Consider the following 21,814-nt stretch of genomic DNA (forward strand, 5'->3'; position numbering starts at 1 on the left):
TACAAATAATCCATTTTCTGTTCTATTTATGTTGTAAAAATTTGTATTTTAAGGGAGAATTATTTGAGGTTCTTGAGGATGATAAGTGTCTCCCAGAAGAACAAGTTCAAGCAATAGCAAAACAATTGGTTCTTTCTGTCAAACTTTTGTTAACATAATCAGAATTATGAATTTAATTTATCTCCTTTGCTTTTCTTGCTTTTGTTAGGCAAGTAATTCAAGTTGCATTTTAGATACATACCTAGGCCACCAAATATTAGCACGGACAGATTGCAGAACAATTTATTGTTGCTGTTAATTATTTTTTAGTACAAGTTGAAGTGATTCAAGTTGTGGTTCTTTTTTTTCAGGATTAAAGAATTATCATGGAGGGTGACTCTACTAGTTGTCGTCGATTGAATTTTGAGTCAAGTGAAGATGATTCTGAAGAAAATGAAGGCGGTTTGATTTTTGAAGCACATGAAGAACGTCCCATTCATATTCAAGGTATTAATAATCTTATTGGAATTATATTGAATAGTTTGATTGAATACATGCATTGGTGATTAATGTGTTTCTATTATTTGATTGAATCTAAAGGATCGAATATTGGAGATAATACAGTGATTTCTCACTCAGTTATTCCAGAAGAATCAATGCCAAAATTGGGTATAGAATTTCTAATAGAAGAGGAAGCGTATGAATTTTACTTGAAATATGCTAAACAAGTTGGATTTGGCATAAGAAGGGCTAAAAGACATACTGATCAATCCGGGAAATTAGTTGATAGAGTGTTTTGTTGTAGTGCACAAGGTAAAAGGGGAAAGGACAAACGAAATATTTATGTGAAACAAAGTCGTCCTGAAACAAGGTTTGGTTGTAATGCTAAAATGAAGGTTAGTTGTCGGAATACTACCAAGTTTTTTGTGGTTCAATTTGTTAAAGAGCATAATCATTATCTTTCAAGTCCAAACAAAACACATCTCTACAGATGTCATAGGAATATATCTTCTTCTGCTGCAATACAAATTGAGATGGCTAGTGATGTGGGAATCCCCCCAAAAGCATCTCATGATCTTATGGCTAGACAAGTAGGTGGGAGGGAGTATTTAGATTTTATTTCTGATGATTATAAAAACTACTTGCGATCCAAAAGAACAAGAAATATGAGGGTAGGGGATACAGGAGGTATACTTGAATATTTGCAGAAAATGCAGCTTGATGATCCTAATTTTTTTAATGCTATTCAAGTGGATGAAGATGATTTGATTACTAATATATTTTGGTCTGATGCTAAGATGAGAGCAGATTATGGCAATTTTGGAGATGTTGTTTGCTTTGACACCACTTACAGAAAGAACAATGAAGGTCGTCCGATTGCATTATTTGTAGGTGTTAATCATCATAAGCAATCCAGAATTTTTGGTGCAGCATTATTATATGATGAAACTGCTTTAACATTTGAGTGGTTGTTTGATACATTTGTTAGAGCTATGTCTGGAAAAAAACCAACAACCATTCTTACAGATCAAGATGCAGCAATGGCAAGAGCTTTAGCTTCCAGATGGCCTGAAACACATCACCGTTTGTGTATTTGGCACATTTATCAAAATGCTGCAATACATTTGAGTGGTGTTTTTTCTGAGTTCAAAGAGTTTGCTAAAGATTTTGCCTCGTGTATATATGATTTTGATGAAGAGGAAGAATTTATTTCAGCTTGGAACATGATGTTAACTAAGTATACATTTGAAGATAATGATTAGTTGAGACGTTTGTTTCACATAAAGGAAAAATGGGCTTTAGTTTATGGACGACAAATGTTTTGTGCTGATATGACTACAACCCAAAGAAGTGAGAGCATGAATAGTATGGTGAAAAGGTATGTCACTTATCAGCATAAGTTTTTGGACTTTTTCAAGCACTTCCAAAGATTACTTGATGATCGCCGATATGATGAGTTAAAGGCCGATTTTAAATCAAATTCAAGTGTTCCATGCTTAATGTTTCCAATTGAAATATTAAAGCATGCGAGTCGTACTTATACTCCTGAGGTATACAAGTGTTTTGAACAAGAGTGGTGCAAATCTCATGATTCTATTGCAGAAATGTATGAGAATGTTGGATCACATGCAACATATAGAGTTACTTCACACAAAAAAAAGTACCATCATATAGTTACACTTGATTCATCAAATGAAAAAATTCAATGTCATTGTAGCTGTAGAAAATATGAATTTGCTGAAATTTTGTGTGCTCATATTTTGAAAATATTCACACTTAACAATATCATGAATATTCCAAGTGAGTATATTTTGAAAAGGTGGACACGAAAAGCAAAAGGTGGATACTTTGAAGTTAATGATACAATTGTGAACAAAGATAGTTTGGATCCAAAACTCCTTCACAATATGCGATATAGAGATTTGTGTGGGTTATCTATTCAGTTGGTTACCAAGGCTGCAGAAAGGGATGACACTCATTTGTTTGTCAAAGATGTTATGTTGAGCTTATGTAAAATGGTGGATGATAAGCTACTAGTTAATGAATCAAATGTCTAAAAATCAAAAGTGAGCCAAGAAGCTGATCAATTGGTTCAATCTCTAGATGACTCAAGGCAATTGAATGAAACAGAGTATCCAATTGGCGCCCGAAACAATCCTGCAATCAAAGGAATTAAACCCAAGAAGAAAACAGTTTCAGGAAAGAGATTGAAATGGGGCCTAGAACATATTTCTAAGAAAAAGAAAGTGACAAGTAAAACAAAGCAAACTCCAGCGGTTCAGGTATCATCTTTACTAATACTTAAATTTTTTATTTGGTATAACATCTAATAATCATACAGACTTTAATCAGTTCAGATTTTTTTTAATAGGGTATAGAAGAGCATTATGAAAGTTTATCTACCATGCCCAATGAAGAAGGTCAACGGATGATCAATAAAGTTAAGAATTATTTTTTGTATGTTAAACTAAATTAATTATGTTACACTATCTAAGATTATATTTTATTGTTTTAGCCTACAAATCATATGCAAACACTTGGTAGCTTTGTTGAAGATTTGAGAATGGTCGAAACTCAATTATCTCAGGTTCACTAATGTTATAACATTCACTCATGTTTTCACATTTTAAAATTATATATTTATTAATAAATTCAAGTAACTATCGCAAACTAATTTTGATATTGATTATTGTTAAGCAACTTCCTCAGCGACAGAATTTCAGGCAACTATCTCATCTTCGGACAACATATTAAGCAAAGAGCAAGTAAGATAATATGATGATCACTTGTAACATATTATAATATGCTTCTTCCTATTTACAATATCTTGCAAATGATTTTTGATTATAACTCTTTGTTTCTCACACTAAGTTATCACCTCCCTCTTTTTATAGGGAAGATATCCACCTTCCGGATACCACCCGTCGGATACCACCTGCTGGATGCCGCCTGCTGGATTTTTTCCTCCATCAGGATATCCACTTGCTGGATACCCACCGTCGGGATATCCCCCAGTAGGATATCCATTTATCGGATATCCCCCAGCTGGACATCCACCTTCTGGACATCCACTCTTTGGGTATCCTGGATACCACGGTGAGTCTCATTCCTTATAACCAGCATTCACATATCAAGTTTATAAGTGATATAATGTTTACATGTGAGTATATTGTGTTTTGGAAACAGGAGGATATCAGGGGCATGGAATGTATTCCCACAGAATCGGCCAAGGAAAGTTCAAGCATGGAAAATTTATGGGGAAGCAATAAGTTTTTGAGGTAGTTCTTGAGGTCCTGCTACTCTTTTCTTCAAAATTTTCTTCGTTTGACAATTTTAATGCATGTTAACTTTAATTTATTTTCCTTACTTTTTTAACACAATATTAGTGGAAAACTACCTGCGTATGTTAATCCTAAAATTTTCTCTTTGACAATTTTGTGGGTGAGAGCATGCATGTCGACGGAAGCCTTGTCTTTGCATACTACAAGGATGGTGCAACTGATCCAACATTTTTATATTTCTCCTACATATTGAAGTTTTTTTTTACTGTTTCAAATGTGGTTATGAAATGGTTCATACATTGTAATATATCTACTTTTTTACTTATGATCCACTCTTTTCTTTAGCAATTGATAATGCTGCATCAAATTGGCTAAATACATGATTCTTGTCATAGATTCTCATGGTTTGCTCTTAAAGTTGGTAGATATAGTTAATTTTTAGTTTGGTATTTTGTGTCTCCATGTCATAAGGTCTAGAGTTACTTTTATATATGCAAAAATTTCAAGAAACCTTGAGATTGATTTTTTATATTTTACGGTGGTTTTACTGTTTTTCTTTTGTGGGACATTTAGATAAATACTTTAAAGATATTTAGAAGTAACTTCAGAAAATTTCTGAAGAAGGCTACGATTTAAAATGATATTAAAAGAGCAAAAAATTTCCCCCATTGAACATCTACATAATTTGACTTGTAATATTCAGCTATTACTAAGTAAACTATGGTATCACTGTCCCAGAAAGTTAAACTGCCAAACAACATTTATCAAACACAAGAGGCAAGGAAGAAAGTACAGGAAAACAAAATATTTTAAGGATAACAACATTCCTGTTGTGGATTAAAAAAAAAAACAGTTTCTCTCCTACACAACAATCCTTTTCCATTTAGAGTTGATACAGTTTCTCTCATACACAACAATCCTTTTCCATTTAGAGTTGATGCAACTTCACTTCATCCCTTGCAATTGCAAATGCTTATAGCAACTCCGAAGTCTCATCTATGATGCATCATTTTCCTTCAGGCAGATTGTCGGTAGCATCATCTGAAGGTTTGATTTCCTTGGAACCATCTTGTGACGAATCTTTGGGTTTCTCCTTGCCATCCTTGCCATTCCCATCACTTATGGCTTGACTTTCAGCATCTTTGTTCAACTGTACAAGAAGTGTTAAAAAGATTGCATTCATGCTTGTGATATTGAGGTAAGTTATCAAGAACACATGATCTAACTGATGAGTAGGTTTAAAAACAAGAGCATGCCCATAATATTACCCTCACTTCCGAGCAATCCAAGATCTCTGTCAGGCAACCCTCAGCCCAGTGTTGAGACAACAACATTCTTTCATTAGAAGCGAGGTTGATGCACCAGTAACGACAAGCTTGATAGAAACAATATATTGAATCTATAGCTGTAAATCTAACAACAAATCACACTTGATCAAATGATAGAGACAAAGACACTTCAATTAAACCCAAATCTACTATACAATCAGTATTCTAACTATGAAAACAAGGATGCACTATAATACTGCAACAGTGCAAACAGAATCTCAGAAACAGTTTACAATAAAATTCAGATAACAACTTCAAACAATATATTTAATCTTCATCACTAATTTGGATAGCCTCTAATTGTTGTTTTATTTCTTCCAAAGCTTCTTTCAACTTAGATATTTTTTCTGATCGCAACAGTTTTCTCTCTGAAGATGAACTTGATATCGATCCAACCGGATCGATTCACAAATTATATAGAATCTATCGTCGCAAATATTAACATCCACATCCACAATATAATACACAATCAATAACAAAATTCATTTCAATATCAACATCCATATAACATTAATAACAAAGATTCAAATGATACAATCCATACAAAGATCCAAATGCTACAATACATACAAAGATCAACAATATAATACACAATCATTAATGATGCATCCACGAGGAAATGGAGAAAAAAATTAGAAAGATTCAGTTACCTTTAGTCCCTCGGATATTCATAGAAAAAGCTTAAAAGCGGCGACTCCTCCGATGACCACTGGTCGGAGGAGGAAGAAAGGTGGAGACGAAGGCTTCCCGCGGCGGCTATGGCTTCCCGAAGCAACGGATGGCACAGATAGGACTAAAAAATTGTCTTCCCGCGGCGACGAAGGCGAAGGAGGCGGCAGCGTCTTTCCTGGCACAGATCGGGCAGCGTCTTCCCGCGATGATGAAGGCGAGCGAAGGATCGTAGAGATCAGGCGGCGGCGGCGACGTCTTCCTACGGTGACGAAGGCGAAGGATCGGCAACGAGGATCGACGCGATTTTGGGAATGCATGGAGCGGATTCGGCAGATCAGCGTGGAGCGGAGATTTTGGGAACGGGGGGAAGATTTTGGATGAAGGTTTTTGGCGAAGCATTCTCACGTGCAATCCGCGTGCACTATTTTGTCGCTTCTGAGTGGCACAGGGACTCAGAGAGTTTATGGCACAGAGGATCCGAACACATGTTCGACCCAACTAGCCTCGCTTTACTGGGCCTAATTGGCTAGTCTGACACTATGACCCACTGAGTAGGCCCTTTCAAAAGTGCAAGTCGAAGTATAAAATAGATTTAAAACATTAAATATTTTAAATAATTATTCCATGCTAATAAAAGTTACCATTAAATATAAAAAAAATAATTATTTTAAAAAAAAAAACTGATAGAGGATACATACAATAACTGTTTTCGTCAACCAACTGGAACATGTGATAGAAGGCAAACAAGAAAAACATTGGCAGAATTAGTCCCAGTAAACAGTCTCAAAACTAAGTACTAATTAACGGTACCAACTTAATCCAAAGTTAAAGCAGGCATGATCGAAATCCTATGCTCCCCTGCTTTGGAAGATGTGAGGTAATAGGAACAAAGGTAACATTGTCATTACGTCACGGTCTGAACAATATTCTCCCCAAAAGGCCAACCACTTTCTCATACTTCAATAAACCCCAATCCTACTCATGCATGAGATCGGAATCATACCTGATGATGACCCTTACATTTCAGATGAAGCAGCAGCAAAAGATGAAACACGAGAAACAACTGGGAATTCCCTCTTTTGCTGCTATTTTCATACCAAGAGACATCACCAATACGATGAAACAGGAACGAGAATAAGAACAAGAAGCAATCTCACCTTTAGGCAACATTGAGCCATGATCGCAGAGAGTTAGGGAGAGGAATAAAGAAAAGGAACTAAAGAAGCAACCAGTTGTTTCAGCATCGCCTGTTGGTTCAGTGTCTTATCCACTCTCTGGGAGTGTGGTGTGGCCCCTCCAATCCATAAACTACCATGACAAGAAGAATCTCAAGAACCTGGTTCTGCATGCTTTTGCAGTAGATTATGATGATGAACACTTCACAAGTGGTTAAGTTTATTGATTTGATATGAGTTAAAACAGAATGAAAATATTCAGGAAAAAATAGTGTTAGTTTATCCTCTTCAAATTAGAACTCTAAGTCTGATTCAGATAGTACCTAAAGATGCAAATACCCGACCTGATGCATCCATAGACAGTTCAACAAAACCTGCAACATCTGGACATCTTACAGCTTGGAACTTGGAAGGTAGCCCTTCCACCAAAGAAGCATTCTCCCTCTTTCTCTGCTATAAGAACGAAGGGCAGGTTCTGCAAATCCCATCAGAGACAGAAGATCTCAATCCAAGCCAAGGAAAGAATGGGGAACTGCCAAGCAGTACTGGATGCAGTGGTGATCCAGCACGGGGACGGGAGGGTGGAGCGACTCTACTGGCCAGTGAGCGCCGCGGACGTCATGAAGGCCAACCCAGGCCACCACGTCGCTCTTGTCACCCTGTCCTACTCAGAGAAGGATGGCGCCACCGCCATGAAGGTCACCCGTGTGAGGCTGCTCAAGTCCAAGGAGGTTCTCCTTCTCGGTCATGTCTACCGCCTCATCACTTTCCAAGGTTTTCAAAACTCCATTGTTAGATCATCTGTTTGGCTTTTGGATCAATGTAAGCTTATGGTGAAGGATTTGCATCAGAAGTTGCAGTGGCTCTGAGGGTGAAGAAGAATGAGGACGTGAAGAAGAAGCAGGGGAATCCACAGCAGGTGATGAATCAAACATTTCTAATCTTTATCTCACAGATAGCTCGAGTAACATGCATTAGTGGTGATGCATGATGCAGGTGATGAAGCAGGAGAGGAGTCGGCAGAAGAACAGTGCAGAGATGGTGAGCAGAGGTCGCCCATGGCAGCCGTCGTTGCAGAGCATCTCCGAGTTGGGAGGCTAACTCTACTACTTGAAGTTCTCTATGAGTGTGAAGTCTTCAGCTTGTAACGTTCCCTAAAATTAATTTATGATATTAGCAAAAGGGTATGAAAAACTTGTACTTGTCCTTGCACAAGACTATCTATTTGTTTTAACAAAATCCAATGAGAAGGTTGTGTAAAATAAATTATCTTCATAGCCTGAATTGAGGAAAGAACCATTAGTATTCAGTTCATATTGTCATTAAAAGTTTGCAATAGCTGTTCTCAGAATTCTACTACTACACAAAGATCATTAGACAAGTGCAAACTCTCATATTAGCAAGTTATACAGTAATTGCAAGGGGCCCTTAAGCATTTTATATAACTGCAAAAACCAGTTATGCAATGTGCAGTTGGTGCGCAACCCCCAGAGGATTTTTCAGCACTAGTTCTGTTAGGTCTTATCTGCTTATGAAAATTGTAAAAATCTAGAAATATACATGCCAGGTGACCTACATATATAGGTTGTTGATGGAGTGCTAAAAGCTCCAATGAGAATGACATATCCGACCACTTCATTATGAGGCATTGGCTCATCCTTTGAGATGCACAAGGTATAAATCAAATGAACAATAGGAGCAAACTCACTCATAACATTTGACCATTTCCTCATGAGTTGTTGGCTCATCTTCCACAAACACAAAATCAAAACAAAAATCAAATTTATAATAGGGTAGGAACTTGCTCAATGAAGAGAAAGGGAATCATATTTGACTCTTTGCAGCTTCATTCTATGAAACTTACGGCACGAAGTTAGCAGTTAATTCTTGATGAACTCAGAAACATGGAATTATTAATTGATTGTTGATTCAGATTATCCTTTGTGATACCACAAAAAGAAAATCATGGTAATCACCACAATGAATGACCAGGCAACATATCTTAATTATTTAAGACTGGGCGCTATCTAATTAATTTGGTTTTTGTTTTACCAAATGCTCTGCTGTGTAACATATGTGGTGTCGGTCACTTCATTTCACTTATGTATTTCTGGGTGAACTACTTTGTTCTCATATCATTTTTTTACAAAAAAATATACATGAAGATCAACGAATTGTGACAGCATGTTGCATGTAGTTATCAAATACAGGAAAACAAAATAAAACTATATTTTAACAGTTATAAAATATTCAAATTTTTAAACACAAGTATATCTACTAAGATTCATAAAGAAATACCAAAGAAAATCTTAATATTTATGGTAAAATAGACTTCCTAAAATTAAACCCTATAAATACTAGGTTGTCCACATAACAGCTATCTGTGTTATATTATTTTGGTAATAAAAAATTTGCTATTTTATAACTCATTTGAACAACAAAAATTCACAATCCTATCTAGAAATTTTAGAAGAATGTGTAAATTTTTTTTTTTTGAACACTAGTAAAGAAACAAGATAAAAAATTGCTAAGATTGTAGGAGGGTAAGAATAGGATCTTTTGTTCTTTAAAAAACTCCAAATGTCCAAGAAGAGAATTACAGGATCAAATTCTTTATAATGACATTTTAATTAAGAGCCAACATGAAGCAATAACTTGTATTTTTAATTTGTTAAAAACACTGAAATAATTTTACATGGACTGCATCTGATATTTGAATTACACAATGTTGTATAACCTATTATTAATTATACAGCTAAAGGTCTTAGTTAGCACAAATATAAGAGGGTAATTCTTGCACGTATCTTTTAAGTATATATAGATAGGTAAGTCAACAAGTCATATCTTAGTATTTCTCTTTTCAAATTGGACTTCTCAAGGAATTAATTATTAGCCTGGTCTCTGATACTAAGTAATAGATTTCATACTACATTAGGATTTGAAAGTATAACTGCTAGAAGAAGGATGTACTGTTTGATTCTTGACTTTGTAATTGTATACAAAGATAATAGTCATGATAATCAGCATATTCCTCCAAAGAAGCTTGAGCGTTTCAGATATTATGACCTAGCTGACTTTCTTGTTGATGTGAACTGTTTAGCAAATTTTTACATACTTGGTGCCATAGCTAACCAAAGTTTCAATACCTCGTGTGATTCTAATGAAGTCTGTCTAAATGTATTTCTCTCCCTACTGAGCATCCTACTTGGACCAGTACTCTTCAAATTCAACACCGATAAGCATTGATAAAAGCAAATGTGAAATACAACTAACTGAGCATACACTAATAGTTCTGGTATAAGCCTAGAAACTACTGGCAACAGAACCTAGATAGATGATTCCAATTACGAAATGCATTTTATGACAGATGAATCAATGGTAGATGCTTGTTGCAAATGCATGCATATGTGCAAGATGGATAACTAAACTTATGCCTAACCAAATAACCAACATATCATGTTATCTTATGTGCAATGAAAATTGGCATTGTACATTATGGTGAGCAACTCAATGTAAGGACTTTCGGATTAATGATGCAAAGGATATAAACAGAACAATGCTTTAGAGTCCTAAAAATGCCTCATAGACTAAATGAGTACTGAGGAAAATTACTAGATATTAGAAATCCAACATTTCCCCCTTTCTCCTTTATTGCAACTGCTTAGTTATTCATTTGTTATTTGATCTTAGATTTGCCTTAAAATAACTGAAGAGATAAAGGGGATGAAGCCAATAGCTAGAAGATTCAACAATGAAAAACCTAAATAAACAACATTGAAACTTATTCCTAGCAGATCAAAAGAAATCAAGGAACAAACCTGAAAAAAAAATCAGGATTCTTATTTGCAGAAGTTTGTGGACATAAGTCGCCATTCTGATCATTGCAGATATATGTGCCTTCATCATGGACGGTATTCAGAGGCAAAATTTCATAATTTGGGACCAATTATAAACAAGAAAACTGGAGAGCATTCCACATTTGGACAGTTTCAGATAATTGCATATTCTATGACAGAGCAGCAATTCTCGGATCAACTCTTCTCAATTTCCCAAGATGATCACTAACGTCGATCACTGGAATCTGAGTCCAATTTCCACCAAGGCTTCTTTTGCCCCTTGCCCATGGCAGCCAAGCAATCCTCTTCCTCATCTCCAGCATCACTATCATCATCAAGAAGATCGCTTTCCTCGTCCTCCTCCACCGCTTCTTTCTCTGGTTCATATCTCCACTCCAATTTCTTCAACAAATCCTTATCTACCCACTTACCCACCGTAGTTGGCGCCGCCTTCTTTGCCTTGCCCGAAACCACGTCCTTCCACAACAATGCAGCGTCCGCGCACCTCCTCAGCACTCCGTCGGCCTCGTGGCCTACCACCACCGTCTTCAAGCACCTCGTCCTGGCCTCCCTTATCACCCCGAGAAACCCCGCGTCATCCGAAACTAGCATTAAGCACCCAATCTTGCCCCGATCCATCGTCTCCATCATATGATCCCTCAGCGCGCGATCGGCGGTTACCGGAATATCCTCCACGGTCCGGACCACCACCCCTGCCCGGCGTAACTCATCGGCGAGGCGGTATCCGGCTTCTGGGTTCAACAGCTCCTTCGCGGCCTTCTCATACTTCTGCATTTTCAACGAGAGCGCACCCACTAGCCGGACTCTGCGTCCTCCCTTGGCGGATTCAATTCGTCGAAGGCGCTTCTCCTGCTCGGTCTCGTGGATCTGGTGGAAGTGGTTGACGAGCTTGGCGTGAACGTAGAAGCGGCGACCGCATACGCGGCAGAGATAACGGACGGGGGAGGGGGCGGCGGCCTCACGCCGATCACCGGCCCGACGTGGTGCACGAGCAGAGCGTACGGGGGCGCGAACGTGGCGGAAGGCGTGGTGGTCGGCGTAGGCGACGGAGAAGCGGAAGGGGCCGAAGGAGGCGGCAGCGAGGTGGAGGCGGACGGCTGCATCGTAGGGATGGATGGATTTGGGAGGCTTGTTGTTCAGGTCCCAAAAGACGGCAACTGCTCGAGAGGCGGCAGCGGTAGCGAAGGCTCGCTGGCGGCGGAGGAGGGGGAGGAGGCCTGTGGGAAAGGAGGCCATAGTTTGCGGTCGACGACGCTCACACTAGACGCAATGAATCACAACCCGGACCGTTTCATTTAGTTGGGTGAGTCGAACCAATAAATAGACCTTTCTCAATTAATAGACCGATTTAGCTAAATAATCACAAATTAATTTTAACAAAATAAATTTTATTTCTAGGGCAGAGATCAAAAGTTCCTCTTTTTTTAAATCATAAGAAATAATAATTTTAGAAAAAAAACTAAAATAATAGACTATCTTATTTTTTTCATCCAAAAATACTTTTTTTAAATATTGCTTTAGCAATTTTAGAGTTTAGGACATATATCAAAATATTACAATGTTAAAAATTATTAGTGACAATTTTAGTCAATAAAAACTGCTATAATATTATTGAAGTAAAGTTATGTTAATTAAATTTAAATTATTTTTATTAAGAAAATAATATTTTTAATATAATAATAGTTAATGTGTAATAATTTTAATTAAATATGAATAATTTTGATTAAAATTATAACAACATAGTCAATAAAATTTAAGTAAAAATAAATAAAAGAGCATCTTTTTTATTAAAATACCTAAAAGAACATACTTTTTTTAATCATCGAAATAAAATCCATTCTACTATTTGTTATCTAACGATTTACCCAGTTTATGAGAACTTCCTGAGACCGGACCTATCACTCCAGAGATAGTCAATGGGGCTAACTGAGATTTATTATTTTTCGGTCACCCTCAGAGATAGTTTGACGTTGTTACAACGTATAAAAATTGAACTATGTATATATAAAAAGATTTGATATCTTAGGCGACTCATCCACGACAGAATATTCAGGGTGTCGAAGGGATTCTGAAGGCCCGAAATATGAATAGTAAATTTTTTTTATTTTTTATTTTTTATATTTACGATTAAGTTATTTAAAATTTTTCTTTTAGGGTTTAAGAGTTGGGTTATAGTATTAAGCACATCAAAATTTTCAAAATAAAAAAAATTTAATTGCTCACGGGATATACCGGATTATTATTGCACACTTCTTATCCAGTACACCCCGTGAGTAACTAAATTTTTTTTATTTTAAAATTTTTTTTACTTAATACTATAATCCAACTCCTAATCCTTAAGAAAAATCTTAAATGACTTAATCGTAATTCAAAAAGATAAAATAAATTAAAAATACTATTATTCATGTTTCGAGTACATGTCCCTATTGCGAATAGTTGCATATTATAAGACGTGTAGTATATATATATATATATATATATATATATAGTAATTATTAATCATAGCTATTGCACTATTATATAAATTATGATTCATAACTACTCCAACATGTTATTTAATAGTATTAATTTTAATTGAATAAAATTTTCATTCGTTCTAGTGTTATATCAACTACTATTAAATATTGATATAATATTGACTTAAATTGAATAGTATGTTATAATTCAGATATTTAATTTTTCGAATTGATTATTTTTTAAGATGATCAATTCGATCCTATGAAAGTTTTTCATCAAACACAGTAGGGACAGGGCTAGGAATTCCATATTAAGGGGCGAAAAGTGTATGTTTACGTTGAGGGAACATGGTTGTATTGTTGTCCATCCTTCGCTCTCCATTTGCACCCTATTTCTATACCCCTAAACCTTTTATACTAAAAAATTAAGATGGGGGCGAGGGGGAGGGTGACCGCCGCCATCACCCCTGACTCCGTCCCTGATCACCAAGGTAAATCGAGAAATGCAAACAACTGTCACTTCATAGCCAACATTTTAGAGTTGGCTCGTTCACATGTTATAATAACTATGATTAATTATTGATACAATGTTGACTTGAATTGAATAGGATCTTACGTATGTTATAATCCAGGTATCCAGTCATTTCAAACTGACTAATCTTAAAGGTAACAAATCCGGTTCTATGAAAGTTTTTCATCAATCATTAAAATAAATCTGGAAGCACGAATAGCTCAGTCACTCCACAACCAACATTCTAGGTTGTCTTTCAAGTAAAAGAAATTAATCTACAGTATATTATAGTTAGAAATCAACTTATGAATATCTAATTAACGGTAGAAGTGTCGTACCATTACACCGTTGTCTTAGAGGTAGGTGAAATATTATTTTGATTATTAATAAAAAAAATATCAAATCAAAGGTTCTAATAAAATAGATGTAGTTTTTTTTATCTTGCCTATGAAATTCAAAACTATAGATGGAAAAAGGAGAGAAAAAAATAAGATATATATATTTTAAACTCGCGCACAAAGGAACTCTAAGATGAAAGAGTGATTTTTCTGCAGTTAGGTGGAGAACCCAATACAAACCATCTAAGGGAATGGAGCTATTGTTGGAAAATTAGTTTCAACCGATGTGAATGAGAAATCTATCACTTAATATGTGACATGATTTAATTTGGATCGTTGAATTAAGATGGACAAATCAGGATCATTCAAATGAGAGGACATAAATGCATTTTCAGATAGATCAATCTCATCAATTCAAATTAAAAGGATGCATCCAAATGAAAAGTCATTGTATTCCTTCATGGAATGGACATTATGTTCCTTGTGAAGGGATCTAATCTAGATCATCCAATTCAAGTTGGATGGATGAGATTTGATTGAACCAAGAAATTCTTCTACCCCTTCACTATGTATAAAAAGAAAAACAAGCATTACATTCCATACTTTATTTCGAGATTATCATCGAATTCTGTGAGCATCATGTTTGAGAAAAATTCTATATTACACTGTTATTTTGTCCGCGCTCAAATACACCACCACCAACTCCAACAGCTATTTCTTTGTGGGAGAGGTACGGTAAATCCATAAAATGTTCAGATTCCTTATCCCTTTACACGCAGCATTGAGGTCTCTCCGTCATCTTCCTCACTCCGCTCCTTTTCCCTAGACTTCTTCTCTTCCTCTTCTGATATCTTTTGTCTCAGATGGAGCAGTAGCAGGTAAATCTACATAACTAGGTTGGAGCTTATCAGCTCAAATCTTCAATGTCGGTTCTAGAAGTGTTCACAGAAACATTTATAGCCAATTTCAGATTCACAATTGACATCTCCTTGATTGTTTCCCCTTTTCTGTCGTTCCTTTGATATTCATTGTTAGTAGAGGAATGATCTCACTCCATAATGTTTTGCATTAATGTTAATTCTTGATTTACAATGTCCTTTTGCTTGGATACTCTATTACCGATTTAATTTATCGAGTTATAGCTTGCTTGACATTTTCTTTACAATATTTTTTTGAAAGAAATAATTGTGTTTGTATGATTGATGTGTGCCATTTGCAAATCGAAAAGTAGATAAACAGTGACTGACTTCCAAATTTTCATTTTTTTTCCTCTAGGCACTAGATGGAAGTTTTCTCGTAAGAAGCTTTAAATTCCAAGTTACATTAACTGATATTACTTCCCGAGTAGATTCATTTGAAGCAAATTATCCAACAGCTAAAATCTAGAGTTTTGGAGACCACAGATGATCAAAGTTCTCTCTCAACAAAGCAACATTATTTGGATGACGACTCTTGTAGCCACACTATTGCGACGAGGAGGTAGCTAGAATACACGACATTGATTTAAGAAAAATAATCCTAGTTACTTTTCGATGCACAATTGTTTGTGTAAGAATTTGAAAATTTTGTTCAAGCTATTCAATAAAAAAATATTTTCCTGTTTGAGATGTAGACTAACTATTGTCTCCCCCATACCTTTTTAGTTATATATTCATTACTAGTTGGCTTGACCTTCATGAATGTGCAATCATTGAAAATACAAAAGTTGGAGTTGGAAAGATGAGAAGTCACGGGTGATTATTTTTTATTTCTTAGTTATTTTCTTTCCCATGTGTTGTGGGTATTTAATTTGAAATGATGTAGTATAAATCTCCCTCTTTGGATTCACACCGGTAGAGTTTTATATTAGTGTTAGCCCTTTGAGTCAACTATGAGATGATTGACAATGAAATTTTTTTTTATCATAGTTCATTAATAAAAGACAAAATGTATGGTTATTATATTTATTTAAGATCTGTGTTAGAATCTTAGGATAGTAGGTTTTAGTCTACAACATATCAATTGATTAAATTGAAAGTGGGAGACTATAGATATATATTGAACATTACTCTTAATTATTCATAATCAAGTTTTAATATACAAGGACAATACTAATGCATTGAAACTAGCATGTAGGTCAACTGATGACTTAATCTCATAAGTCATGGATATAAGATATCAAGTTGAGATATGAGTATATATTAAAGAATATGTATTGAATTACCCTATCATGAGAATGTTTCATGGATCGTTATATGATATCATAAACATTCTCATAGTGACTATTAATATAAATAGTTCTTAGATATGAAGTCACTATAGTTCCATACATAAAGAGTTATATATTTTAGTATCGGCAACGTCACTTGTAATTAACAAGGTGACTATAAAGTCGATCATTGAATATACAATAAGTTATGTGGAGGAATGTAAGTGATGTAGATGAGATCTATCCCTTCCATATACTAGAAGTGATATCTGTGGACCTCTTGATTAGGTATGACTATTAAAATGCATAATCATACTCAAATAAATCAATATGAGATATTGAACTCATTTGGTTAAGTGAGTCTATTTAGAGATCAAGAAAAACATAAAGATTGATAAAGGGATAACATGATCTATGTCTCGTGGATTAATCTAGATATCGAGGATGTAAGGACCAAGTTATACAAGATAATAGACACAAAAAGGTTAAGTCGGATCTCGACATTCTCATCACTTTGGTAACAATGATGCATTGTTAGATGTCACTCATTGCTTGTATTGTCAATGTTACGAGAACCTATTGATCACACACAAAGAACATGTTAATTTGGAGATGTGTTTATTTTAATTTGATTAAAATATGATCGACCCTAAGATTATAGGATTAAATCTAATCCGAATTAGACTCATCGAGTTAGACTCAAATGAATCCAAGTATTGGATTGAGTCTAATCTGAATTAGACTCAACTACTAAATAGGATTAATATCTATTAATAGAGATTAATGAAGCATTAATGAGAGAGTAAAAAGTAATTTTTTTAAATATTTATTGGATGAGTACAAAAGTCTTTTGGTAATACATTTTCGTGAGGATCACTTCTAGTCTCTTCTTCTTCTCCTCCTCTTGGCCAAATCATCTAAGTTGCTAGCACAACAAATGTGACTTTTTTTTGAAGGCTGAGTTTGTGAGACGAAGGAATGACGTGTTTGTATGGATATCGAAGAGGCGCGACCATTTTGATTGTGCTAAGATCTACCAAATCATGCAAAGTTGCTGTCAAAATTGTTCTGTTTACGCAACAAAGGTGACAACTGGATCAAACATATATATTGTATTCGTATGGATCTTTGGAGGGATTTTTTTTTCGCTGCATTTATTTACTATTTTTCACATAAGATCCCAACACTCCCTTTGTTCTGCACTTGAGCGAGTCTCTGATTTGCGGATCAATACCTTCAATGGGGGGTCGACGTTGTCGGTGCCCTCCAATGGTTAAATTAACATGAGGCTGAAAGAAAGAGTGTTTTCTTATGAAGAAAGGCTTGAGCTGAAAGAAAGAAAGTCTTCTGCTAGAGAAAGATAATTGGCTAAAGCAAAAGAAAGAAGAAGCATAGTGGTTGATCAGATCAACCATTGTCTTGACTCCAGACTACTCACATTATGTGGCCGAGTTGCTAGTTATCTTCTCTTGGTGGGCTTTCTCCATCTTATATAAAGCTGAAGTCAATCATCATGTGGGCCCTCCCATGCTTTGGTCATCATCTCATATGTGGGTTGAAGTCAACCATATGTATGGGCAAAGGTAGGACCACTATCTCTTTCTGTCTGAAACAACATTTGACACCTCTGACATGTACAGGTGAGGATCCATGATTGACCTCTCTTCACCATATTAGATTTGACGCGCACTGAGTCTGTTGATATTATCCTTCCTGATCAACTACTACTGCACCTATATTCAAGACATTGCCTGTTGTTAGACTCATGGTTAGATAATTAGATAAAATAAGTGGAAGGGTCAGGGTCTAGGAGAGATATTCCTGAGTAGGGATGTTCTCATGGCCTGGACAGTGATGTGGTAATTCTTGTTTGGCCTGAGGTGGTGCGGTCGGTCAGTAGATCGCCCAGCCTGGCCAGCCTCGGGGCCCGCGGTCAAGGTAGCCTTGCCCTGTCAAGCATGACCCAAGAGTCAACAGATTAACTAACGTGGCAGGTTCTGGGGCCCACGGTCTTAGTACTGACACCTTTAACCAAGGTGACTGGACAGACCATTTCCCGGGAGCACGCTCAACCGGTTCAAGCTGACTCGGTTAGTATTCTATTGCCCGACCATTCCTATACTGAATGAGGTTCACCCGACTGTCATCATATATGGTGTCTCCCGTGTGTCAGTGACACTGCTGGATCATCTCCCGGGAAACACACTGCCAGACCCCCGTCTTACATCCCATACATCACTCCATGTCACACAGGCCGCCCGGCTAACAGTAAGGATACTCATTCTCAAGCATTTCCCGCCTCCTAGGATGGTCACCCGGGATATGCATCGGGTAACCTGCTCACTGCATCCCTACTGCTTATTTGCCCGGCCATCCCTCCGCGGCTCATGGCTTGCCCGGCTAATACTAAACATGATCAGTCCTGAGCTCAACTTACCTCCTGAGTGCATTTCCCGGGTTTTACACCATTTAACCGACCTAGGCTGGGTCTGCCTGCTCATCGTAGTACGGCTTGTTAAGTTGCTCGGCCGCTCTCTCACAGCGCATGGCTAGCCCGGGCAACACATACCGCAAATCGGTCCTCTGCAAACCTGATCATTGCTGGTCCCGAGTACTTCTCCACTCCGACGATAATCCTAGTTCGAGTCCGGTTAACACTACAGACAAAGAAGCGTGTGGGCTGATGTGCAGGGAAAAGGTTATACTCATGTCTCCACGACCCTCCCCTACGTGTCTGTTATCTTCCTATTTTTTGCTAAACGACAGGGATAAGGTACACCGCCACGCTGGAAAACGGTTACAGGCACGTCGCCTCTGTCCCCTCGATGCCATCCCTCTGGCGCAAATGTCAGGCATAATCAGGCATTGTCTCCCAGGATACCACCAAAGCCTGCTTCGTTGGCAGACGGAAGGTTCTCTTTACAGGTATATCAGTCCTCTCGCAGGTATGAAGGAATCATGGAATCTCTAGCATCTCACTATTGTCTTCTTCTTCACTATTATTTTTTCCGTCGGAAACCTAATTTGAGCGTCGGAGTGGCCTGTCGGGACTTTCCGGCGCCAGCTAATCCATTCGTTCTTCAGTGATCTTGCAGGTCCTCTTCTTCATTAGACCCACGCCGGTTGAGGTGGCATATTATTGACCAGTGGGTTGACTGTCGTCGATTTTTGACCGGAACAGACAGTATGTTGAGAACGTTCCTAGATGGGAATGTTTCTATATAGTCAGTTAATTATGAAAAAGAGGGGTTTAGAGGTTTATTCGAGAGGTACCCTGGGTGAATTTTTACCCAAGTGGATAGACTACCATTTTTTCACCTAAGTAGATTTAGCCGTTATGTCTTTTTGGGGATGTTTCCACTGAGGATATTCTCAAGCTGTGTACTTCTCAAATTGCGAACTTCTCAAGCCATAAACTTTTCAAATCATAGTCTTTCCAGAGATGTCCTACAAGGAGTGTTCCTAAATTGCAAACTTCTTATGCTACAAAGTCTTTTCGGAGATGCTCCCAAAGAGAGCACCCATATGCTGCAACGCTTCAATCTTTTTGAGGATGCTTCCAAAAGAAGCGTTCTCAAGCTACAACACTTTTCAAGTCGTAAAGTCTGATGCTCCTCAATCTTTTTGAGGATGCTTCCAAAAGAAGCGTTCTCAAGCTACAACACTTTTCAAATTGTAAAATCTTTTTAGAGATGCTCCCAAAGAGGGTATTCTCAAGCTACAACACTTCTCAAATAGTGAAGTCTTTCCAGGGATCCTAAAAGGGATGTTCTTAAGCCGCAATACTTCAATCTTTCCAAGGATACTTCCAAAGAAGGCGTTCCCAAACTACAATTCCCGAGTTGTAAAATTTTTTGGAGACGTTCCTAACCCAAGTCATGGGATTTCCAAACCACGGATTCTGGAGGTCACGTCTCTGACCATCTAGTAGGTACCCACGCGAACAGACATTATCTGCTAGGATGAGGATTGCGAAGCAGATCATGAAACATTTGACGCGTATGAGAAATACTTCGGTGGATTCTTCCTACAGACCTCCCTTTGATTACAAACCATTATTGAAAGACACTAATATTCCCATTCCTATAAGTTCACCGTATGATTCAAGTTATCTGCTGTTTGTTTGCCATGCTGCATCTTGACTGTTCTAGGTATTTTGAGTGCATAGTTCTAATGTTTCAATGGCTTCATTGTCTAATTCATTGTAACAACAAAATTTACTCAACTTACCACTTCTTCAACTTATTGCTAATTAACACTCTACAACCCCAAAAGTGAAAGGTCTCGATCGAGAGTCTCAAACATATATATAGTACACGAATATATAATACATACATGATCTCAAACCATTAATTCCTACTCCTTGCCGGACTTATCATCATTTTTGCTCTTCAACTTCTCCTTCTGTTCCTGAGGTCCTTTCACAACTCCTTCCTTTGCCTTCTCCCCGACAGACTCTGATTTCTCTTTGGCTTGTCGTAAGAACTCCTCGGCCGTCGATCTTGCCTTCTCTACGAACCCCGTCGAATCATCTCCCCGCTCGGTGGAGTACTGAAATATGAATGATGAAGAAACACATATAAAATGAAGAAACACATATAAAATCAAGCAAAGTGTATATCCGATGGGATGGATCCATGATAAATAAACAAAAAAGAAATCTTTGGGGGGAAAGGAAAACAATATATATACCATAATAATGGGACGCCGATGGGATGTGGAACTGAACGCGAAGGGTCCGCGACGAGCAAGCAGCACTAAGCTCTTCGCCTTCATCTTCTCGATCGATCGATGAAGGAATCGCGACGCCGACGATCTGTTTCGCTTCTTCTAATTTAGTTTAGTTGCATATTTAAGTTCTTGTGGCAGTGGTTGTACGTGGAGGCGAAGGAGAAACGTGTCTGGTGGATCGAATGCCACGTTGAATAATAAAATATAATAAATTTGGTTCGGTTTGTTCCGATCCACTCATAATGGATGAAATGGCTAGTGGATTTTTTTTATCTACTTACCTTTTGAAAAAGGAAAAGAAAGAAAACGGCGCTCTTCGTTATCTCAATGATATATATATATATATATAATTTTGATATATTGCGCGACTCTTCATTTGTGACTCGTGCGCGACAACTGATAGAGCGTAATTTTTCCACTTCGCGTCCATGGCTCCGAAACAAAATCCTACCTATCTCAAAATCACGCGGCCGAATCACCGATTTGAGTTGTCGAAGCGGTCATCCGCTCCATGCTGATTCGAAATCTCAAAATTGTCGTCATCCGCTCTATGTAGTTGGCAAGCGAAATCGAAGCTCCGAATGCCCAATCTCTGCTCTGCGAGGTTATGAGATGCTGACGCCTGAGCTTTGCGAGGCTACGATCGTCGTCGCCTTCGTCTGGTCCACTCCGTCGTTGTCGTCGTCGTCTATTCGCCACGGGAAAACGCTGTCGTCGCTTGACGACGGAGTGGACCAGACAAAGGTGACGGTGGCGACGCTTTTGGGCGATGTGGAGTGGATGACAGTGAGGGCAGC

General features: G+C 37.4%; 3 protein-coding genes and 1 pseudogene across 3 annotated transcripts; 2 read left to right on the forward strand and 2 right to left on the reverse strand.

Annotated features, from left to right (window-relative positions):
- Nucleotides 1-365: 365 nt before the first annotated feature.
- On the forward strand, nt 366-3,749 carry LOC141846998 (protein FAR1-RELATED SEQUENCE 5-like; annotated as a pseudogene).
- A 3,711-nt stretch (nt 3,750-7,460) lies between these two features.
- On the forward strand, nt 7,461-8,049 carry LOC141848001 (uncharacterized). The gene is made up of 3 exons (XM_074736115.1): nt 7,461-7,710; nt 7,788-7,855; nt 7,933-8,049. Exons 1-3 carry the CDS (start codon nt 7,461-7,463, stop codon nt 8,035-8,037), a joined length of 423 nt encoding a protein of 140 aa, XP_074592216.1. The 3' UTR covers nt 8,038-8,049.
- A 2,741-nt stretch (nt 8,050-10,790) lies between these two features.
- Nucleotides 10,791-12,042, reverse strand: LOC141848097 (uncharacterized). Its single transcript, XM_074736218.1, has one exon. It carries the CDS (start codon nt 12,027-12,029, stop codon nt 10,998-11,000), a length of 1,032 nt encoding a protein of 343 aa, XP_074592319.1. The 5' UTR covers nt 12,030-12,042; the 3' UTR covers nt 10,791-10,997.
- Nucleotides 12,043-20,454: 8,412 nt separating this feature from the next.
- On the reverse strand, nt 20,455-21,119 carry LOC141847375 (uncharacterized). Its single transcript, XM_074735413.1, has 2 exons — nt 20,979-21,119; nt 20,455-20,837 (listed from the first exon to the last, which is right to left on the reverse strand). The coding sequence occupies exons 1-2, from the start codon at nt 21,060-21,062 to the stop codon at nt 20,643-20,645; spliced, it is 279 nt and encodes a 92-aa protein (XP_074591514.1). The 5' UTR covers nt 21,063-21,119; the 3' UTR covers nt 20,455-20,642.
- Nucleotides 21,120-21,814: the final 695 nt, after the last annotated feature.

The sequence above is a fragment of the Curcuma longa genome, chromosome 16, assembly GCF_044706935.1.
Source record: "Curcuma longa cultivar G26 ecotype Majalengka, Jawa Barat chromosome 16, ITB_CL_G26_1.1, whole genome shotgun sequence".
Taxonomy (NCBI): domain Eukaryota; kingdom Viridiplantae; phylum Streptophyta; class Magnoliopsida; order Zingiberales; family Zingiberaceae; genus Curcuma; species Curcuma longa.